Genomic DNA, 19575 nt, shown 5'->3' with positions numbered 1-19575 from the left:
ATAGATTAACATTTCAAAGCTTAACAACCCTGCTCCTCATTTTTTACAAATTTGGATACATTAACATTTCAAAGTCTAATCCCCCCCATTTTTAAAAAAATCTGGCTAGATTAACAAAGCCTAATCACCCCTAATATTTTAGCGTGAACAGATTAACAGTGCAAAGCCTAATTTCACCCTACTTTTTTTGATAGACTGATATTTTAAATCCCAATTCCCCCCAAAAAATATTTAAAAAATTTGGATATCTTAAATTTTGAAAGCCTAATCCACCCCATGTTAACATTTTGGATAGATTAACAGTTCAAAGCCTAATCACCCCCAATTATTTAATTTTGGATAGATTAATGTTTCAAAGCCAAATCACCCCCACAATATTTTAGTGTAAACAGATTAACATTTTAAAGCCTACCCCCCCCCCCCTCACCCTCCACCTCCATTTTTCAAAATCTTGGATGGCTTAACATTTCAAAGCCCAATCCCCCTGATTTTTAAACTTTTTGGGATAGATTAACATTACAAAGTCCCTTTCCCCTCATTTTTGAAAATTTTGAACAGATTAACATTTTAAAGCCAAATCACCCCTCAATATTTTAGTGTGAATGCTGCCAAGCCTAATTGCATCCTATTTTTTGGATAGATTAATATATCAAAGCCCAATTCCCCCCAAATGTTTTAAATTTGGATAGATTAACATTTCAAAGTATAATACCTCCCTCCCCATGTTACAATTTCGGATAGATTAACATTTTAAAGCCTAATCACCCGAAATTATTTAATTTTGGATAGATTAACGTTTCAAAGCCAAATCATCCCCAATATATTAGTGTGGACAGATTAACATTTTAAAGCCTAATCCCACCCAGTGTTTAAATGTGGATAGATTAACATTTCAAAGCTCAATCCGTCCCTTCCCCATTTTTTCAAATTTTGGATACATTAACATTTCAAAGCCTAATCCCCTAGTTTATAAAGAATTGGAATAATGAACATTTTAAAGCCCCCCCCCCCCCCCAATGTTTTACATTTAGGATAGATTAACATTTCAAAGCCTAACAACCTATACACAATTTTTTTAATTTTGGAGAGATTAACGTTTTAAGCCATAACCCCCCCCCCCCTTCCCCCACCCCAACTGCATTTGTTTAAATCTCGGGTAGATTAATATTTCAAAGCCTAATATCCCCAATATTTAAACATTTTGTATAGATTAACATTACAAAGTCCCATTCTGTCTTTTTGTTTTATACATTTTGGATAGATTAACATTATGAAGCCAAATCACCCCAATATTTTAGTGTGAAAAGATTAGTATTGCAAAGCCTAATTCCATCCTACTTTTTACATTTTTTGGATAGATTAATATTTCAAAGCCCAAATCCTTCCAAATTATTAAACTTTGGATAGATTAACATTTTAAAGCCAACCCCCCCACCACCACCTATTTTAAAAAAATGTTTGGATATCGTAAAATTTGAAAGCCTAACCTCCCCCCCAGATAGATTAACATCTCAAAGCCTTATCACCCCCAATTATATAATTATTTATTCAATTTTTGGATAAAACAACAATTTCATAGCCAAGCCACCCCCAATATTTTAATGTGGACAAATTAACATTTTGGATAGATTAACATTTCAAAGCCTAACCCCCCCTCCTCTATTTTTAAAAAATGTGGATACATTAACATTTCAAAGCCTAATCCCCTCATTTTTTTTTTTAATCCCCTTGTTTAAAAAAAAAAATGAATAAATTAACATTTCAAAGCCTCCTCACAAATGTTTTAATCTTGAGTAAACTAACATTTCAAGACCTAACCCCCTCTGTATGTTTACATTTTGGATAGATTAACATTTAAAACCCTAACCTATACTAAGTTTTTTAATTTTGGAAAGATTAGCATTTCAGAGTCTAAAAACGTTTACATTTTGGATAGATAAACATTTCAAAGCCTAATCCCCCCCAACTGTTTAAAATTTTGGATAGATTGACATCTTAAGCCGAAACCCCCCACCCCACCTCCATTATTCTTAAACTCGGATTGATCAACATTTCAAAGCCCAATATCCCCAAATCTTTTAAAATTCCTTTCCAGCTTTATCCAAAACGAAATCTAGGGTTTTGGCTGGTGTGAGTAATAAATAATTTGCTACTTTAGGAAAGAGATCGCATTAGCTGCCAGAAAAGGTTACAGTATATATGAGTATGGCTTGGCCGTACCATATTAATTGTTATCATTGTTATTATTATTATTAATTAATCTAAGAAAACAAAGACAAGTGACAGAGATTACACCTCTCAGAGCCATTCGCGGAGGGAGGTGGGAAGGTAGAAGGAGCTTCCGGGTGAGCGGAGGAGGAGGAGGCACCGTGCAAGGACTGTCCTTCTTCGGGACAAGCAGGCAATAGATTTCCAGGTAACTTAGCCAAGGGACTGCTTAGCGGGGACAGCTGTGCAAATGAGATAGGAAAACACAGTGACAATGGTAAAGGTGAGGACATAAAAAACACACACAGTGGAGTCCACATCAACCAGACACAAACTTTTTTTTTCTCCAAGAAAATGGCAGCTTAAATAAATTCGGTCAACCTGAGCACTAGTTTCCTGTACATGATATGGCATCAGGAAGACACATTCCAAGCCACTAATTCCTGGCTAATCGATATGCTGAATTCCCAATTTGGTGCACAAAAAAGGGTCACCTTCACACCACATCACTGACATGAAAAATGAATCGATTGGGTGATACACTACTGTTTTTTTTTTCTCTGAATTATGCTGTCAGTTGGATCTGAGAGTCTTTTTTAATTATAATTTTTTAATATTATTTTCTTTTTATTAATTATCATTTTTTAACATGAATAATTTTTTAATGAATTAATTATCAGCCGCAGACTTTCAGTTTTGCATTTCAGTAGAGAAAAAATAAATAAATGACTGCTTCACCAAAGCCTATTGGATTGATCGACTTTAGATTTTTTATTCATTTCATTTTTATTAGAAAAAAAAAGAACATTTTCTAGATTGCCAAAATTATCCCCAGACAAAAAACAATTAATTCTCTCTTTCCATCTAACATTATAATTCTACAATTTAAAATTACAGAAAAACATCAAGCAGAGAACGTAATATTATATAAAAACAAAGAAAAAAACATTTGATAGAATGAGTAGACTCAAAATGAAATAATTAAAGTGATTATAAACCTTTGTTTTTTTATAAACCAAAATAACAAACATGTCATACTTAACGGCCCCGCTCCTTTTTTTCTTTTCATCGGGGTCTAGACCTGACTGCAGTTCGTTGTCGTAACCGACTTAAATGGCCAAATGCTGACATTTGATGGTGTCTGGCACTTTGGAGAGGTTTAAACAGAAAAGTCACTGCTACTACCCATACACCACATAGATAGCAGAGCTCCCAGGTGCTCAATCCACAGTCGCTGGCTGAGTACAGTAATGTAGAAAAAATGTTCCGCACTCCGGTTGTTGCTCATAAAATGTCTTCATTTTATTGAATAGCCACCTGACTAAGGCCTTATAGGCTGAAACGCGTCAACTGACTTAATCTGCGTTTGTTCACTGTGGCTATTCAATAAAATGAAGAAATTTTAAGAGCAACAACCGGAGTGCGGATCATTTTTTCTACATTACTTTGGAGAGGTGTTCTCATGGATGAATCCCAGTTTACACTGTACAGGGTAGATGGCAGACAGCGTGTATGGTGTCGTGTGGATGAGCGGTTTTCTGATTTCAATGTTGTAGCACATGGTAGCGGTGGGGTTATGGTATGGGCAGGCGTATGCTATGGACAACGAACACAGGTGCATTTTATTGATGGCACAGAGATACCGTGATGAGATCCTGAGGCCCATTGTTGTGCCATTCATCCACGACCATCACCTCATGTTGCAGCATGATAATGTTGCAAGGATCTGTACACAATTCCTAGAAGCTAAAAACATCCCAGTTCTTGCATGGTCAGCATACTCACCGAACATGTCACCCATTAAGCATGTTTGGGATGCTCTGGATCGGCGTATACTACAGCGTTCCAGTTCCAGCCAATATCCAGCAACTTCGCACAGCCATTGAAGAGGAATGGACCAACATTCCACAGGCCACAATCAACAACCTGATCAACTCTAAGCCAAGGAGATGTGCTGCACTGAGTGAAGCAAATGGTGGTCACACCAGATACTGACTGGATTTTGGAACCCCCAGACCCCCCCCCCCCAATACAGTAAAACTGCACATTTTAGAGTGGCCTTTTATTGTGGCCAGCCTAAGGCACACCTGTGCAATAATCATGCTGTCTAATCAGCATCTTGATATGCCACACCTGGGAGGTGAATGGATTATCTCGGCAAAGGAGAAGTGCTCACTAGCACACAGATTTAGACAGATTTGTGAACAATATTTGAGAGAAATAGGTTTTTGGGTACATAGAAAAAGTCGTAGATCTTTAATTTCAGCTCATGATAAATAGGGGCAAACACAAAGTGTTGAGTTTATAATTTTGCTGAGCGTATGACTTCAGGGAAGGTTGTTGAGCTGTATTCCAGGAGCATGCTTGCATCTCTAACAGTACAGGTAGTGTCGAATTTATAAGAGGGCAAATGGGGCAACTGCCCCCTCTATACAAAAATAATATGAAACTATATAAAAAAATTATATAAAACAATAAAAAAATAGTATAAACAATATCATAACAAAAAATTACTTTCTTTTATTAAATGTATCTAGGGAAGTAAAAGTTTCTACTGTGGACTGAAATGCCTTGGAATGCCTCGTACACACGATCGGACTTTCTGGCAACAAAACCTATTTTTGTTCGAAGGTTGTTGGCTCAAATTTGTCTTGCATACACACGGTCACACAAATGTTGGCCAACAATTCCAAACGTGGGAATGTGGTGATGTATAAGACGTACGACGCAACGAGAAAAAGGAAGTTCAATAGCCAGTGCGGCTCCTTCTGCTTGATTACGAGCATGTGTGAACTTTTGTGCGACGGACTTGTGTACAGACAAGCGGACTTTCCGACAATAAGTTTTGTTGGCAGAAAATTTGAGAACCTGCTATCAAACATTTGTTGGCGGAAAGTCTGACAGCAAATGTTCGATGGAACATACACACGGTCGGACTTTCTGACAACAAGCTCACATCCAACATTTCCCGTCGGAAAATCCAACCGTGTGTATGCGGCATTGGGCTCCTTTTACATTAGCGTGTTTCCAAAGTCACACGGTTTCCAGTGCAACCTTGGAGCTCAACTTTGATGAGACTTTTGGTGTGACTTTGATCTGACTTTACATTCTCTGGGCCAAAGTCAGTCCAAAGTAGTGCAGGAACCTTTTCTGAAGTCGCAGAGACTTATGTAGCGTTAGTAGGAACGGCTCCCATAGAAATACATTGAATTTCACATGTCCTGCGACTTGAGGTCCCACAAGTCAGATCCCGAGTTGCCCGAGTGTGAAAGGAGCCTTATATTACATTGTTTTTAAAAATTAATTTTGGCAGCTCAAGCGAACCATACATAAAGCGATATGACTGCTTGCCTGTGTGTGCATGAATAACCTCAGAATTACGTTGTGTCATGCATTTTAAAAATGTGTGACTGTCACTGAGAATGTAAACCAACTCTGTGTATCAGGGCCCCCCCCCCCAGAACCTGAATTGCCCCAGGCCCCCCCAAGATCTAAATCTGGCCCCAAGTACAGGTAAGCTATATGAGCAAGATTGCAAAATGGGCAGTAAAAGGCATTACTCCTCTAGTCTAGGGGGTCTAGGAAAAAACCTATCAGTATGGGACTTCATTCAGAATTTACATCCACTGTCGTTTATGGTAATAGCCACTGCTAAGACAAACATACAGCTCCTGGCTAATACTGCCAACAAGATGGCCGCCGTGTCCCGACATACAGTCACTTCACGTCTCAAGCTCTTCCCTACGCATTCATGCCCCTGACGATGTCAGTGTATGATAAAACGCGCAGGGAAGAGCTGGAGATGTGACGTGACTGTATGCTGGGACGCAGCGGCCATCTTGTTGGCAGTATTAACCAGGAGCTGTATGTTTGTGTCCAGCAGCAAACAATTATCTTATATATGGAAATGTGAGTGCAATATTCCCTTGTTTTAATAATTAAACTTGTATAAGGATTACTACACCATGAGGATTTTTCCTTTATATTTTATGGGATGATACTTTGTGTGGATCTAATGGTGTGACCACTGGGAATGGAGCATGGAGATTGGAATACCTGTGTCCATCCTGTTTTATCTGCCTTACCTGATCGATTGTGGATGACCATGAACGAGGGTGTTCATTCCATTCATTGCTCATTTGACCCCTGTGATAAGGGTCCAAAGAGGAGGGTAAGAGGCAGTGTGTTTGGGTGCCGGTGATGGTTATCTTCCCTCTCTCACTCTCAGCGCATGGGCGCCGCCCCCCCATCCATGCGCCCGGCCCCTTTCAGGACGGCGGACGCATGGATTCCTATGGTGGGGGTGGGAGGGGGTGGTACATTTTGAAGAACTTGATTAGAGCCAGAGGCTCTAATAGGCTTCAAAATAGGGTGGGCTCTGGGGGCAGAGAGTGCGCCCTGATCCCACCCAATTGTGTGACCATAGCAAATAAATTTTCGCTATTTTCACACTAACCTTCCTTCCTGCCAATCAGGAGGCAGGAAGTCAGAAGAGGAACGAGGGGACACACGCTGGAGCCGCCGCTCTGAGAGGACAGTGCTGCGGTAAGTCCCCTCAGCTCTGTCAGAGCAGCGGGGGGCTTTAGGGGTGCCGGAGCCGTGCTCCGCGGGCAGGGGGGTGTGGGGGTGCCAGAGCCGTGATCCATGGCTGCATTTGTTGGGCACAATGGCTGCGTTTGATGGGCACAAGTGGCTGCGTTTGATGGGCACAAGTGGCTGCATTTGATGGGCACAAGTGGCTGCATTTGATGGGCACAGGTGGCTGCATTTGATGGGCAAGTGACTGCATTTGATGGGCACAATGGCTGCGTTTGATGGGCACAAGTGGAAGCGTTTGATGGGCACAGTGGCTGCATTTGATGGGCACAAGTGGCTGCATTTGATGGGCACAAGTGGCTGCATATGATAGGAACAAGTAGCTGCATTTGATGGGCACAAGTGGCTGCGTTTGATGGGCACAGGTGGCTGCATTTGATGGGCAAGTGGTTGCATTTGACGAGCACAATGGGTGCGTTTGATGGGCAAGTGGCTGCATATGATGGGCACAATGACTGCGTTTGATGGGCACAAGGGGCTGCATTTGATGGGCACAATGGCTGCGTTTGATGGGCACAATTTGCTGCATTTGATGGGCACAATGGCTGCATTTGATGGGTGCAAGTGGCTGTGTTTGATGGGCACAATGGCTGCGTTTGATGGGCACAAGTGGCTGCGTTTGATGGGCGCGATGGCTGCATTTGATGGGCACAATGGCTGAATTTGATGGGCAAGTGGCTGTATATGCTGGCCACAGGTGTCTGCATTTGATGGGCACAGGTGGCTGCATATGATGGGCACAAGTGGCTGCATATGACGGGCATAAGTGGCTGCATATGATGGGCACAAGTGGCTGCGTTTAATGGGCACAAGTGTCTGCGTTTATGGGCACAAGTGTCTGCGTTTGATGGGCACAAGTGTCTGCATATAATTTGCACACGTGGCTGCATTTGATGAGCACAATGGCTGCATTTGATGGGCACAGTAAGGCTGCAATTGATGGGGGGGTTCAGTATTTTTCAGTTTGTTTATGCCCCCCCAAAAATTTTGAGCACCAGCTGCCACTGCACACTCTTCAAATATATCCCATGAAATATTCGGCCATTATTTACATCTGAGGACCAGAGGGTCTAAGGATATTTCATTTTGAGCGCTGCACCTATCTCTCTTTTTATACTTGTATTGCTGTTCATCAACATTGCGCTGGCTGCTCGAGAGATTTTAATGTTATTCTTTATATTATTGTGGGTGATTTAGCGCAGCAAACATCCATCATTGTTATCATTCATAATAGACCTTGTATATTTTCAGTGAATACAAGGCATTCCCTGATTAGATGAAGTGGAGAGGAGGGCCGGTGACCTCACAATCTATACTTCATCCAATCAGAGAATGCCTTGTAGTCACAGAAAAAAATACAAGGTCTTCTATAAATGGCGGAGGAGCTGAGCAGGCAACCACCTGTACTCAGTGTGCAGAGGCAAAGCCGTTCACATAGCACCTGGAAGATTGCTCGTTATCACTGGATGAAGCGCAGTCTTTCTTTGAGCAAATGAGATGGAGATTGTCAGGTCGCCGATGCTCCTCTTCATTTTGTCTAATCAGAGAATGCTTTGTATTTACTGCATACTTACATTGAGCCAAGCTGGTCCAATGTAAGAATGCAAAAAATATAGTTTCTAGAGTTCAGCTTTAAATCAGCAATACATAGGCATGTAAATGCAGACTACTTTCACAGATCTGGTGATCTCTCTTCTAAAAATGTAAGAATAAAGAAAGCTGCATGATGTGACGTGAAAGCTGGTAAAGGGGGTTGAGACATCATCCAACGAGGAACCCCGTCATTTCCAACAGAAGTCCTGCATATACAGTATGTGGGTCATAGATTTTGACTTTTGCTCGAAGTTCTAAATCATCTAAAGATAACTGTTCAGTATATGGAAAGCCTTCTGACGTTCTGTCCAGATTCTGTGTTTTTATCCTCTGGGGGAAGTTATTTTTGTCATTTTACAAGTCTTTCCCCAGCAGGGGTCTTGTTCTAAGACAGAAAGAACACACTTTAAAAATATTTCTCTCCAAAGGCTGGGAATGACTACAACTAATGGCCAGGGAACCACAACTAACAAGCCAGCTATGTAAACTAATAGCCTTATTTGAAATTTTGTTAGTAGTAGAGACGAGAGGAACATTAAAACCTGTAACCTACACTAGATTAATGACTCCATCCTGTTCTTGTACAATCGTCATCTACACATTCCATGGTGATTGGATTAGGTCAGTGGTTGTCAACTTATGAGCTAAAGGGGACTTGAATGTGGCCCCTGACAAAGGGCAAAGGACACCAAAGGGCCGCACATAATGTTCAATATATGTAATGCTTGAGAAGACTGTCAGAAACTGCAGGCCTAATAGAGGAAATGACGGTCACACAGTATGGATAAAAACAAAACAAAACTGGGAACATGATACCTGAGGCTAGTAGAGATCAATGTTATTACCCTAATCAATGTTCCCATTACAGATTGCTGAGGTCCGAGGGCCACACATCATATACCAAAGGGCCGCATGCAGCCCTTGGGCCACAGGTTGGGCATGAGGGGATAAGGGGGTGATGATACCTGTATGGATATAAATGCTGGGTTACAGCTGACACTAGGAAGAAGGGGCTTAGAAAATCGTCAAAACATTTTCAACATTACACGAAAAAGTCCAGTTGAATGTGACCAACTACTACTAGTTATACTGGGTGTTGATTGGTTACTGTAGAAAACACTTTCACGTTTCCCTTTGGCCATGAGCATGTGTTGTGCCCTTTCTAACTGACCTCTTATACTCAAAGTGGTACCTCATTTGGAAAAGGCAGTGTTGGACAGAATGCAATGTATAGATGAACTCAACAACCCAACTCCAAAGCTGGTACACCGGTGACAAGATCTTTCAGTTTATAGTCTCCTTACACTGTAGTTACAGATGCTGCATTTGGCTTCATGTTGAATATGTCATTTTACATTCCAGCTCTGTGAAGGGGGCAGAGCTTAGCTCCTGAAACATTTTGGCTTCTGTAGGCAATTTGTCTTTGGAATACATGTTATACTAATTTACCCAACAACTTCTATAGCGTGGCCACAGTCTCCAACAACTCCTGTAACAAGGCCACAATCTCCAACAATGCCCTTTAAATTGGCCACAGTCTCCAACAATTCTTATAGCATGGCTGCTCCAAAAACTCCTAAAGCATCGCCACAATGTCCAACAACTCCTATAGTATGGTCACCGTCTCCAAAAACTCCTATAGCATGACCACAGCCTCTAACAACACAAATGCATGGCTGAAGTGTCCAAAAGTGTCTATAGCATGGTTGCAGTGTCTAACAACTCCTATAGAATGTCCACTGTTTCCAGCAAACCCAGTCCAACAACTTCTTTAGCATGGTCACAGTCTCCAACAAAACCTATAGCATGGTCACAGCCTCCAACAACTTCTATAGCATGGCCACAGCCTTTAACAGCTATTATAGCATGGTCACAATCTCCAACACCTCCTATAGCATAGCCACAGTGCTTAACTTCTATAGTATGGTCACAGTCTCCAATAACTTCTATAGCATGGCAACACTTTCGGACAACTCCTATAGTATGGTTGCAATGTCTAATAACTCCTAAAGCATGACCACAGTCTCCAACAACCCCAATGAATGTCTGCAGTGTCCAACAACTTCTATAGCATGCAGTGGACGTTTTTTTTTCCTTTATAATTCTGTATTAAAAATTTTCATCATTACAGACCAAATTACATTCTTATTGGAAAATATAGCACATATCTCAGTATTAAACTAATACAAAAATTCCTTATTTCCAAAACATCACATAAGGTTCCAAAGCAAATTCTGAAATTTTCTTTCTTTATCATCTATACAACATAACATGTATTATAAACATCTGCAAATAATAACAACAGATTCACAAACATACAAAAACAAACAAAAAAATAAAAACCCACACACAAATAGATAAATCAAGCAGGTAGATTATTTCACTCCTTTCTTATCTAGCCCCTGGTATGGCCCTCCATCCCCATGTTCCCTCTGAATCCATATTTACTATCCTAAACTACAATTGACCACCCTACAAAGGAACAACAAAAGCAAATGATCATGGGGCCAACCCTGGAGCCAATATTCACGGTTTCCACAGTTTGTTTAAGTTATTAGGTATGCCCCTATTACAATAGATTTGTTGCTCCCTCAGAAGGTTATCATTTACTTGAAGACGCCATTCCTCAAATGGGGGTATACTCGGAGACATCAATTTTAGGGCAATTAACTTTCGCGTTATAAACAATAGTCTACTAGCTGATATAAAAATCTCAATGGGAAAAAGCTCTTCATCGAGATAACCCAATAAGCACGTCTTAGGATCCATATCGATATGAGTAAAAAAGACTTCAATAATTGTAGTCACCACCTCTCGCCAATATCTAACCAATTTAGGACACTTCCACAATGTATTAGATCAGCGGGAGATTTCTGGCATCGTGGACAATCCGGGGAATCACGCCTGCCCCACTTAAATAACTTAACCGGTGTTCTATATATCCTATATATTATGAATAATTGAGACGTTGTGCAGGTGATAATGAAACTAATGGTGCCCTTTCCAAAATTGTTTGCCAGACATCATCTGAAATATCCTCTAGGTCTATATCCCACCCTCTTCTACCCGGGCTGACACCATTATCTTGATATGGTCTCATAAGTTGGCCGTATAAAGATGAAATAATGCCTTTTTTTCTCAGTCGCCACTGCTATTGAAGTTAGGGTTGCCACCTTTTCTTCAAGTCAAACCTGAACACTTTAGCGGCGCACAGCATTTTATTTTTATAGTATAAACTATACATATATTTTGCTATTAAATAACATTTCTAATCATATGAAGTTAATAACAAGAGTCCCCCTTTACATCTGGATCCACAGAGTTCCACTTTTACATCTGAACTCGCAGAGTTCCCTTTCACTGTAAGGGGGGACTCTGCAGACTCTGATGTATAGGAGAACTCTGGGGCCTCTAACATAAGGGATGTGCTGGGAACCCTGATTTAAGGGGGAACAATGAGAACTCTGATGTATGGAGAAGATTCTGATGTAAGGGGAAACACTGTGACCTCTTGTCTAAAGGGGAACTCTGATGTAAGGGGTGCTCTGAGAACCCTGATTTGCCTTAGTGTACTTATTCAGAGGCAGGAGAGAGAAGGGGGGAGACTTCAGTCACAGATATGGATGGATGGTGAGCTCACTCACCCCTTGGCAGTCAGCACCTCTCATCTAGATGTATTTGAGGCTGCTGGACTTCAATCCCCGGCGTTATGTGGGGGGGGGGAGCAGAGGATACTACAGTGTGGGGGGTGGTGTGAAGGGGAGCAGGACACTGCTATGGGGAGGCAGAGGACACTACTGTATGGAGGGTCAGACGACATTACTATGGGGGGGGGGGCAGAGGATACTACTATGGGGGAGATGATGCGACAGTGGTACTGTGGGTGTGGGGGGGGGGGGGGGTCACACGACACAATGCTGTGTTTTTATTGAGGGCTTGATAGTTTTTTTTTTTAAGGGCATCCCACCCCCCATGTTGTCCAGGTAAACCTCGACCTCCGAAAGTTTTCCTCACCCTAGTCTGCACAGCATGGTCACATTGTCTAACCCCTCCTATAGCATGGTCACAGTCTCCAACAACTCCTATTTTGTATAGCCGCATTTTCTAACTATCTCCTGCTCAATGCTCGCAGTATCAAGCAGCTTTCTGTAGCATGTTCATTTGGCTTTTTTTTTTTTTAATATGTGAGACCCTATTGTATTATAAAAGGCCACACCTTCCAATAGAGTTGATCACCATTGGCTTACATAAGCAGCTAAGCTACAAATTTTAAAGTAGGGAAAAAATAGCCATAATATTTCCACGTTCTTTTCTAACCATATTTCTTTCTCTGCACAAACACAGATAAGGACAAGCTGCCCCTGATTAGATGCAGGAGTTGAATTTTTCTCGATGCCGATATTAATGCATCATCACTGAATGTGGGAACAAGAACAGTCTCTCCAGAACAAGCCGGTCTGTGAAACTCCCCAGGGCCTGCTAATTTGATGCTAAAATCAAATCTGGGGACTTTAAAGGCCTGGGAATCATTTCCGTTGCAGAGGCTAAAAAAACAACACAGGGAAAAAAGGATTTCTGTCGATGACCCGGACAGCTAATAATCCGCTCTTCTAAATATCTAAACAAGGGAATCATGTTACTGGGTAATCTAAAGCTAAAGTTCATGGAAAAAAATATAAGAGGATAATAAATGTATTGCCAGCAGGTGGCGATAGAGCTACAAGTCAGTAAATGTGTGCTCATCAACCAAAGTTTAATAGTGTTTGATCTTTTTTTTTTTTTTTGCAATAGGTTTTTATTCAAAAGTTTAACAAATATCTTAGGGTACAAATAGTATATCACTACAGAAAAATCCATGCACTCTCAAAAGGTGACCAAGTGTCTGATCCATATGGCTGTATTGTAAAAACAATTATAATGGTAATTACAGTTGAGTTAGGCTACTGCCCGCTTGGGCCCGAAAGGAATAATCATAATTTCTTGGCAACGTTAGATCAAGCTGTAGCGCCTTTAACATAGCTTAAGATCGGGGCCCTTATCACCAAAGATGATCAGGTACTTAGAGTTATTTTGCATAGCTCCCAGATCGGTGTTGAAAAATGAGAGGCTCCAGGACTCTCCATTTGTACCCATAAGGTAAATCATTGAATATAAACAAGAAAAGAAGAGGGAAGAAAAAAAAAAAAATTAAAATAGGATAAGAAAGAGGGGGGGGGGGAGAAGAAGGGAAGAAGAGAAAAGGAGAAGAATAAAGGTCAGAAATCCAAAGCAGGAGTCATTGCTCTCGGCCTGGGCCCTCCACTATCTAGTTCTGGAGATTATGGAGCTTGGAGGTCCTTTATCCAGGGGGACCACAGCCTGTCAAGTCTGGCTTGTCTGTCTCTAAGGATGCTGGTCAATTTTCCATTGACCATGATCCAAGAAAGTTTATGCTTTACTAGTGCAAGACTGACCACTGGGGTTTTCCATGCTCGTGCTAATGTAATTTTAGCTGCTGAAAAAATAAAGAAGATGAGAGTTCGGAGATGTCTAGGGATCTCGTCCAGTAGGTCTGCAAACAGCGCCGTTTTGGAATCTTTAGGTCGATTTTGTCCGGTCACTGAATAGACCAGAGTGAATATTCTGATCCAAAAGCGCTGGACCTTGGGAACAGGACCACCAGACATGGAACATAGTACCGTCTTGCCCGCATCCTCTGAAGCAAAGGGGTGAAGTGCTGGGGTACAATCTCGCCAGAACCAGGTACCACCTGGACAGCACCTTGTAATTCCCTTCCACCAGGGAAGAATTGAGTATTCCCTTGTGCACCATGGTTGACCACTGCCCCCAAACCTCCTCCTCTATAGTCTCGCCTATATCTGATTCCCATGCTGTTTGCTATGAAGGTTTAGTCTGTTGATTGTTGAAGAGCTCCGATACCCCCCCCCCCCCCCCACGTGACTCAGGTCCGCGTAAGCTTTCATTTTAAAACAAGGTCCTAGTGGTTATGTCTATCAGATCGGTACCCAGGGATTTTATAAAATGAGTAATTTGATGTAGACAGAAAGATTCCGTCTGGGGCAATCTGTAACGTCTCTCGGAAATAAGCTTGTTGCCTGATCCCTTCGTGACCTATGAGGTGTGCTATCCTGTAAAGGCCCTTGTTAACCCACCATGTAAATTGTTGGGGATTCTGTCCTGGAGGAAAGTGCGGGTTATTGAGTATAGGGGCCACAGGGGAATGGGGAGATTTCAGCGGGTATAATTTGCACACCGTGTCCCAGAGACGCAGGGAGTGGGATAAACAAGGACTCAAATTAGCCCAATGTGCTCTTGTCGGAAGCCACATCAGGAGGTCTACAGGCAATGAGGGACTAGCCTGCGCCTCCAACCATACCCAGGTTGGTATGTCGTAGAGAAAATTTGGTATAGTTGAACCAGTTGAGCAGCAAACTAACAGAGACCCTCCTGCTTATGCTTGCCTCCCCACATTTAGTGAATTTTGCTGCTGTCTTGTCACACTGTCTCCCAGCTCCTTAGTGTAGATAGCATTATTATAGTACGATCAAAAATGATTTTTGTAGTGTGCCAAATCTCTGGCTGCTGCAGCATTTGCTGTAACTTTAACCTCTAATCAGCATGCACCCCAATGCTGGCGCAAAACGTCCTGCATTGAGACTTGCGGTCCCATATGTAGTACAGATATCACAGGAGGTTGCTTGTTCAGCGCCTCCTCCATTCAGAAAAAAGTCTTGGGTTCTTTTAACAGAATGCAAGGCATTCTGTGATTGGGGAGGGGGACATTCAAGGCATTTTCTGAATGGATGAGGTGCTGAACAAGCGAGCTCCTGTTATATCTGTACTACAACCGAGAACTACAAGTCTCAGCAGCAGACGTGTGAATGGTGGAGGGTGAAAATTAATGTTACGATCTCCCCTTCTCCAATCACAGAACACCTTGCATTCTGTGAAAAGAATGCAGGGCTTTTTCTGAATAGACTAGCTCTCTTTAAAGTAGTACTCTGACCAGGGACCCATCCTCTCTCTAAGGAGGATGGGGAAATTGCATATTTTCTATGGCTCACAATATCTAATACTGAATTCTAAACTTGGTAAATGGGACATACAAAGCATAAGAAAGCCTCTAATATTCTGGTTTTCCTGATCACTTTGGATGACTCATACCAAAGGAATGTGTGATTGTAAACCAACCAAGTCCTTGAGGGGTCATTTTGCACAGGGAGTTGTCTATTCATTTTACACAAGTACAGTTGTCACTTTAGTCTCTATCCAGAGCTGCATCATGCATCATGTAAGCGTCTGATTATCTGGCCACGCCTTTATGGGGGGGGGGGGGGCTCCGTGGCGAAACAGCATCTTTAGTTTAGTGTTATTGTTATATTTTCTAAGCCTTTCTATTGGGACAGATCACACTGAACCTGTTGAGAAATGCTTCACAATTTCTCGGTATGCTGCATGAATAGGAACACATACCAAACATATAGTGGAGTTTTCTAAAATTTCGGTCCACAAAAGTGAAAATACACTTTAGAGTGTGTATATGTGTGTGTGGCAACATATGCCCAGAGATGGGTTGAAAAGAAAAACTGCAAAATCTTGTAAAAACAAACATACAGGGGTTAATTTACTAAAGGCAAATAGACTGTGCACTTGGCAGTTGCACTCTGCAAGAGCAGTTGCTCCAGAGCTTAGTAAATAAGCAGAAGCTCTGATGAATAACATCGTCCAATCATGTGCAAGCAAAAACATTTTATTTTTATTTTTATTTTCCTTGCACGTGATTGGGTGTTATTTGCAAAGTGAAGCTTAACCTCATTTACTAAGCTCTGAAGCAACTGCACTTTGCAGTGTTCTCGCTGGGCACAGAGCAGTGAATGCATACTTGCCAACAGTCCCGATTTTCCCAGGACAATCCCGATTTTGGGACCCTCGTCCTGATTGGAGCTCGTCCCGATTAAATTCCCGGGATTTTACTTTTTGTCCTGGGAAAATCTGGAATGTTTTAGCAAAAACAGCTGGCGGCTACAAGAAGATGGCCGCCGCTGCTGCCGTGAGGACTAATCCCCTTGTGTTCAGTGGAGAGGGGAGGCCCCTCCCCTCTCCACTGAACACACGAGAAACCAGGTGTTGTAAAAAATCTCTAGACCTATGCAGAAGCTCGCGGTGCAGCTCCGTCATTCATACAGCTGTTGGCAGGGCTTTACCGCGCATGCGCGACTTCACTGCCCTTAATCGCGCATGCGCGGAAGCTATCCACAGTCAAGGAAAATTATGGTCTCGGGCGGGTGGGGGCGGAGGCGAAGAAATGGTCAGAACGTCAGCACCAGCCCTGCCCACCCCATCCCACTAACCATGTCCATGGTCAAGAAAAATTATGGACTTGAGCAGGCAGGCAGAGGCGGAGAGTTGGTGGGAGGGGCTGCGTTTGATGGGCAAAGTGGCAGATGGGCACAGTGGCTGCTTTGATGGGCAAAGTGGCAGAGGGGCACAGTGGATGCGTTTGATGGGCACAGTGGCTGCTTTGATGGGCAAAGTGGCAGAGGGGCACAGTGGATGCGTTTGATAGGCACAATGGCTGCGTTTGATGGGCACAGTGCCAGATGGGCACAGTGGCTGCGTTTGATGGGCAAAGTGGCAGATGGGCACAGTGGATGCATATGATGGGCACAGTGGCTGCGTTTGATGGGTACAGTGGCTGCGTTTGATGGGCAAAGTGGCAGATGGGCACTGTCATGAACCTTGGAATACTGAAGTATTTCTCCTTTGATTCTATTACACAGTAGTGAGTCTTCTGCCCTGTCTTAAGGCTAACCCCCTCCAGACGGCTCCATGGTCTGGAAGGAATGCATTTTTCTGTGTTCGACCGTTTGTTTATGTACTTTAATTACCCCCTGAGGCTTCTCTGTGTCATTACACATATCAGTCCTCCTATTCAAGCTATCTGACCAATCCCTGCTGACCCTGTTTCAAGTCCTCATTTGCATGGCCAAGAGGACCTAAGTGAGAACTAGAGTGTACTTTACAATTGACCAATAGGAAAGTGGTTGTTTGGGCGGGGTGTTCAAACTGCTATGTATAAAAGTGTGTTGTGTGCATCCAATAAAAGTGAGATTCCTCTTTGAACTTACATACAGCCTGCCTGGTGTTTGTTCTGAGCTATTACAACTGGATTCGAACGGCACATAGCTATAGTTCGAATCCTGGAGCATCGGGTGACTGAACCATCAGACGTTGCGATCTGCAATCTGATTCAATAGCCACAGAGGAGTGTCGGGAGAGTGGAACTGAGTGAGCAGGGGCTCGTTACGGGCACAGTGGATGTGTTTGATGGCAGAACAATGTACATAGACAGTGCTATGCACGGGGGGCCCGCCCCCCTCTCCAAGCTATTTCCTTCTCCCACCAACTCTCCGCCTCTGCCCGCTCAAGTACATAATTTTTCTCGACCATGGACAAGGTTAGTGGGGTGGGGTGGGCGGGGCTGGTGCTGACGTTCTAACCATCTCTCCACCTCCGCCCGCCTGCCTGCCCGCTTGAGACCATAATTTTCCTTGACTGCGGATAGCATGCGCGATTAAGGGCAGTGAAGTCGCGCATGCACGGTAAAGCCCCACTAACAGCTGTATGAGTGACGGAGCTTCACCGGAAGTGACACGGTTGAACTCCGCTGCTGGGGACGGACGCTGATGTGAGAAGAACTCCGCTGATGGGGACACCAGATGTAAGGAGGACTGATAGGGACACCACAGGCATGTAAGGAGGACTGATGGGGACACCAGATGTAAGGAGAACTGATGGGGACACCAGATGTAAGGAGGACTGATGGGGACACCAGATGTAAGGAGGACTGATGGGGACACCAGATGTAAGGAGGACTGATGGGGACACCAGATGTAAGGAGGACTGATGGGGACACCAAATGTAAGGAAGACTGATGAGGACACCACATGTAAGGAGGACTGATGGGGACACCACATGTAAGGAGGACTGATGGGGACACCACATGTAAGGAGGACTGATGGGGACACCACATGTAAGGAGGACTGATGGGGACACCACATGTAAGGAGGACTGATGGGGACACCACATGTAAGGAGGACTGATGGGGACACCACATGTAAGGAGGACTGATGGGGACACCACATGTAAGGAGGACTGGTGGGGACACCACATGTAAGGAGGACTGGTGGGGACACCACATGTAAGGAGGACTGATGGGGACACCACATGTAAGGAGGACTGATGGGGACACCACATGTAAGGAGGACTGATGGGGACACAGATGTAAGGAAGACTGATGGGGACACCACATGTAAGGAGGACTGATGGGGTCACCACATGTAAGGAGGACTGATGGGGACAGGGATGTAAGGAGGACTGATGGGGACACCAGATGTAAGGAGGACTGATGGGGACACCACATGTAAGCAGGCCTGATGGGGACACCACATGTAAGGAGGACTGATGGGGACACCAGATGTAAGGAGGACTGATGGGGACACCACATGTAAGGGGGACTGATGGGGACACCAGATGTAAGGAGGACTGATGGGGACACCAGATGTAAGGAGGACTGATGGGGACACAGATGTAAGGAGGACTCTGCTGATGGGGACACCAGATGTAAGGAGGACTGATGGGAACACCAGATGTAAGGAGGACTGATAGGGACACCACATGTAGGGAGGACTGATGGGGACACCACATGTAAGGGGGACTGATGGGGACACAGATGTAAGGAGGGGCTCTGCTGATAGGGACACAGATGTAAGGAGGACTCCACTGCTGGGAACACAGATGTAAGGAGGGACTCCGCTGCTGGGGACACAGATGTGAGGAGGGGCTCTGCTGATGGGAGCACCTGATGTAAGGACGGACTCTGCTGGGGGCACCTGATGTAAGGACAGCCTCTGCTGGGGGAACCTGATGTAAGGACGGACTCCGCTGGGGGCACTTGATTTAAGAATGGACTCCGCTGGGGGCACCTAATGTAAGGACGGACTCTGCTGGGGGCACCTGATGTAAGGACAGACTCTACTGGGGGCACCTGATGTAAGGACAGACTCTACTGGGGGCACCTGAGGTAAGGACAGACTCTACTGGGGGCACCTGATGTAAGGACGGACTCTGCTTGGGGCACCTGATGTAAGGACAGACTCTGCTGGGGGCACCTGATGT

The 19575-nt window shown here is 43.6% G+C and overlaps 1 protein-coding gene across 2 annotated transcripts in view; it reads right to left on the bottom strand.

Moving 5' to 3' along the window:
• RGS11 (regulator of G protein signaling 11) overlaps positions 1-19575 on the bottom strand; it is a 266061-nt gene that overhangs the window by 11866 nt on the left and 234620 nt on the right. The window contains exon 18 of one of the 2 annotated variants that reach the window (XM_073636325.1): positions 2296-2450. The exons of the other annotated variant lie outside the window; for it this stretch is intronic. Coding sequence (XP_073492426.1) covers positions 2296-2450 — 155 coding nt within the window. The remainder of the gene's footprint in view (positions 1-2295; positions 2451-19575) is intronic. 2 annotated transcript variants of the gene reach the window in all.

Source organism: Aquarana catesbeiana, linkage group LG06 (genome assembly GCF_042186555.1).
Source record: "Aquarana catesbeiana isolate 2022-GZ linkage group LG06, ASM4218655v1, whole genome shotgun sequence".
Taxonomy (NCBI): Eukaryota; Metazoa; Chordata; class Amphibia; order Anura; family Ranidae; genus Aquarana; species Aquarana catesbeiana.
This window is presented reverse-complemented; position numbering and strand designations above follow the sequence as displayed.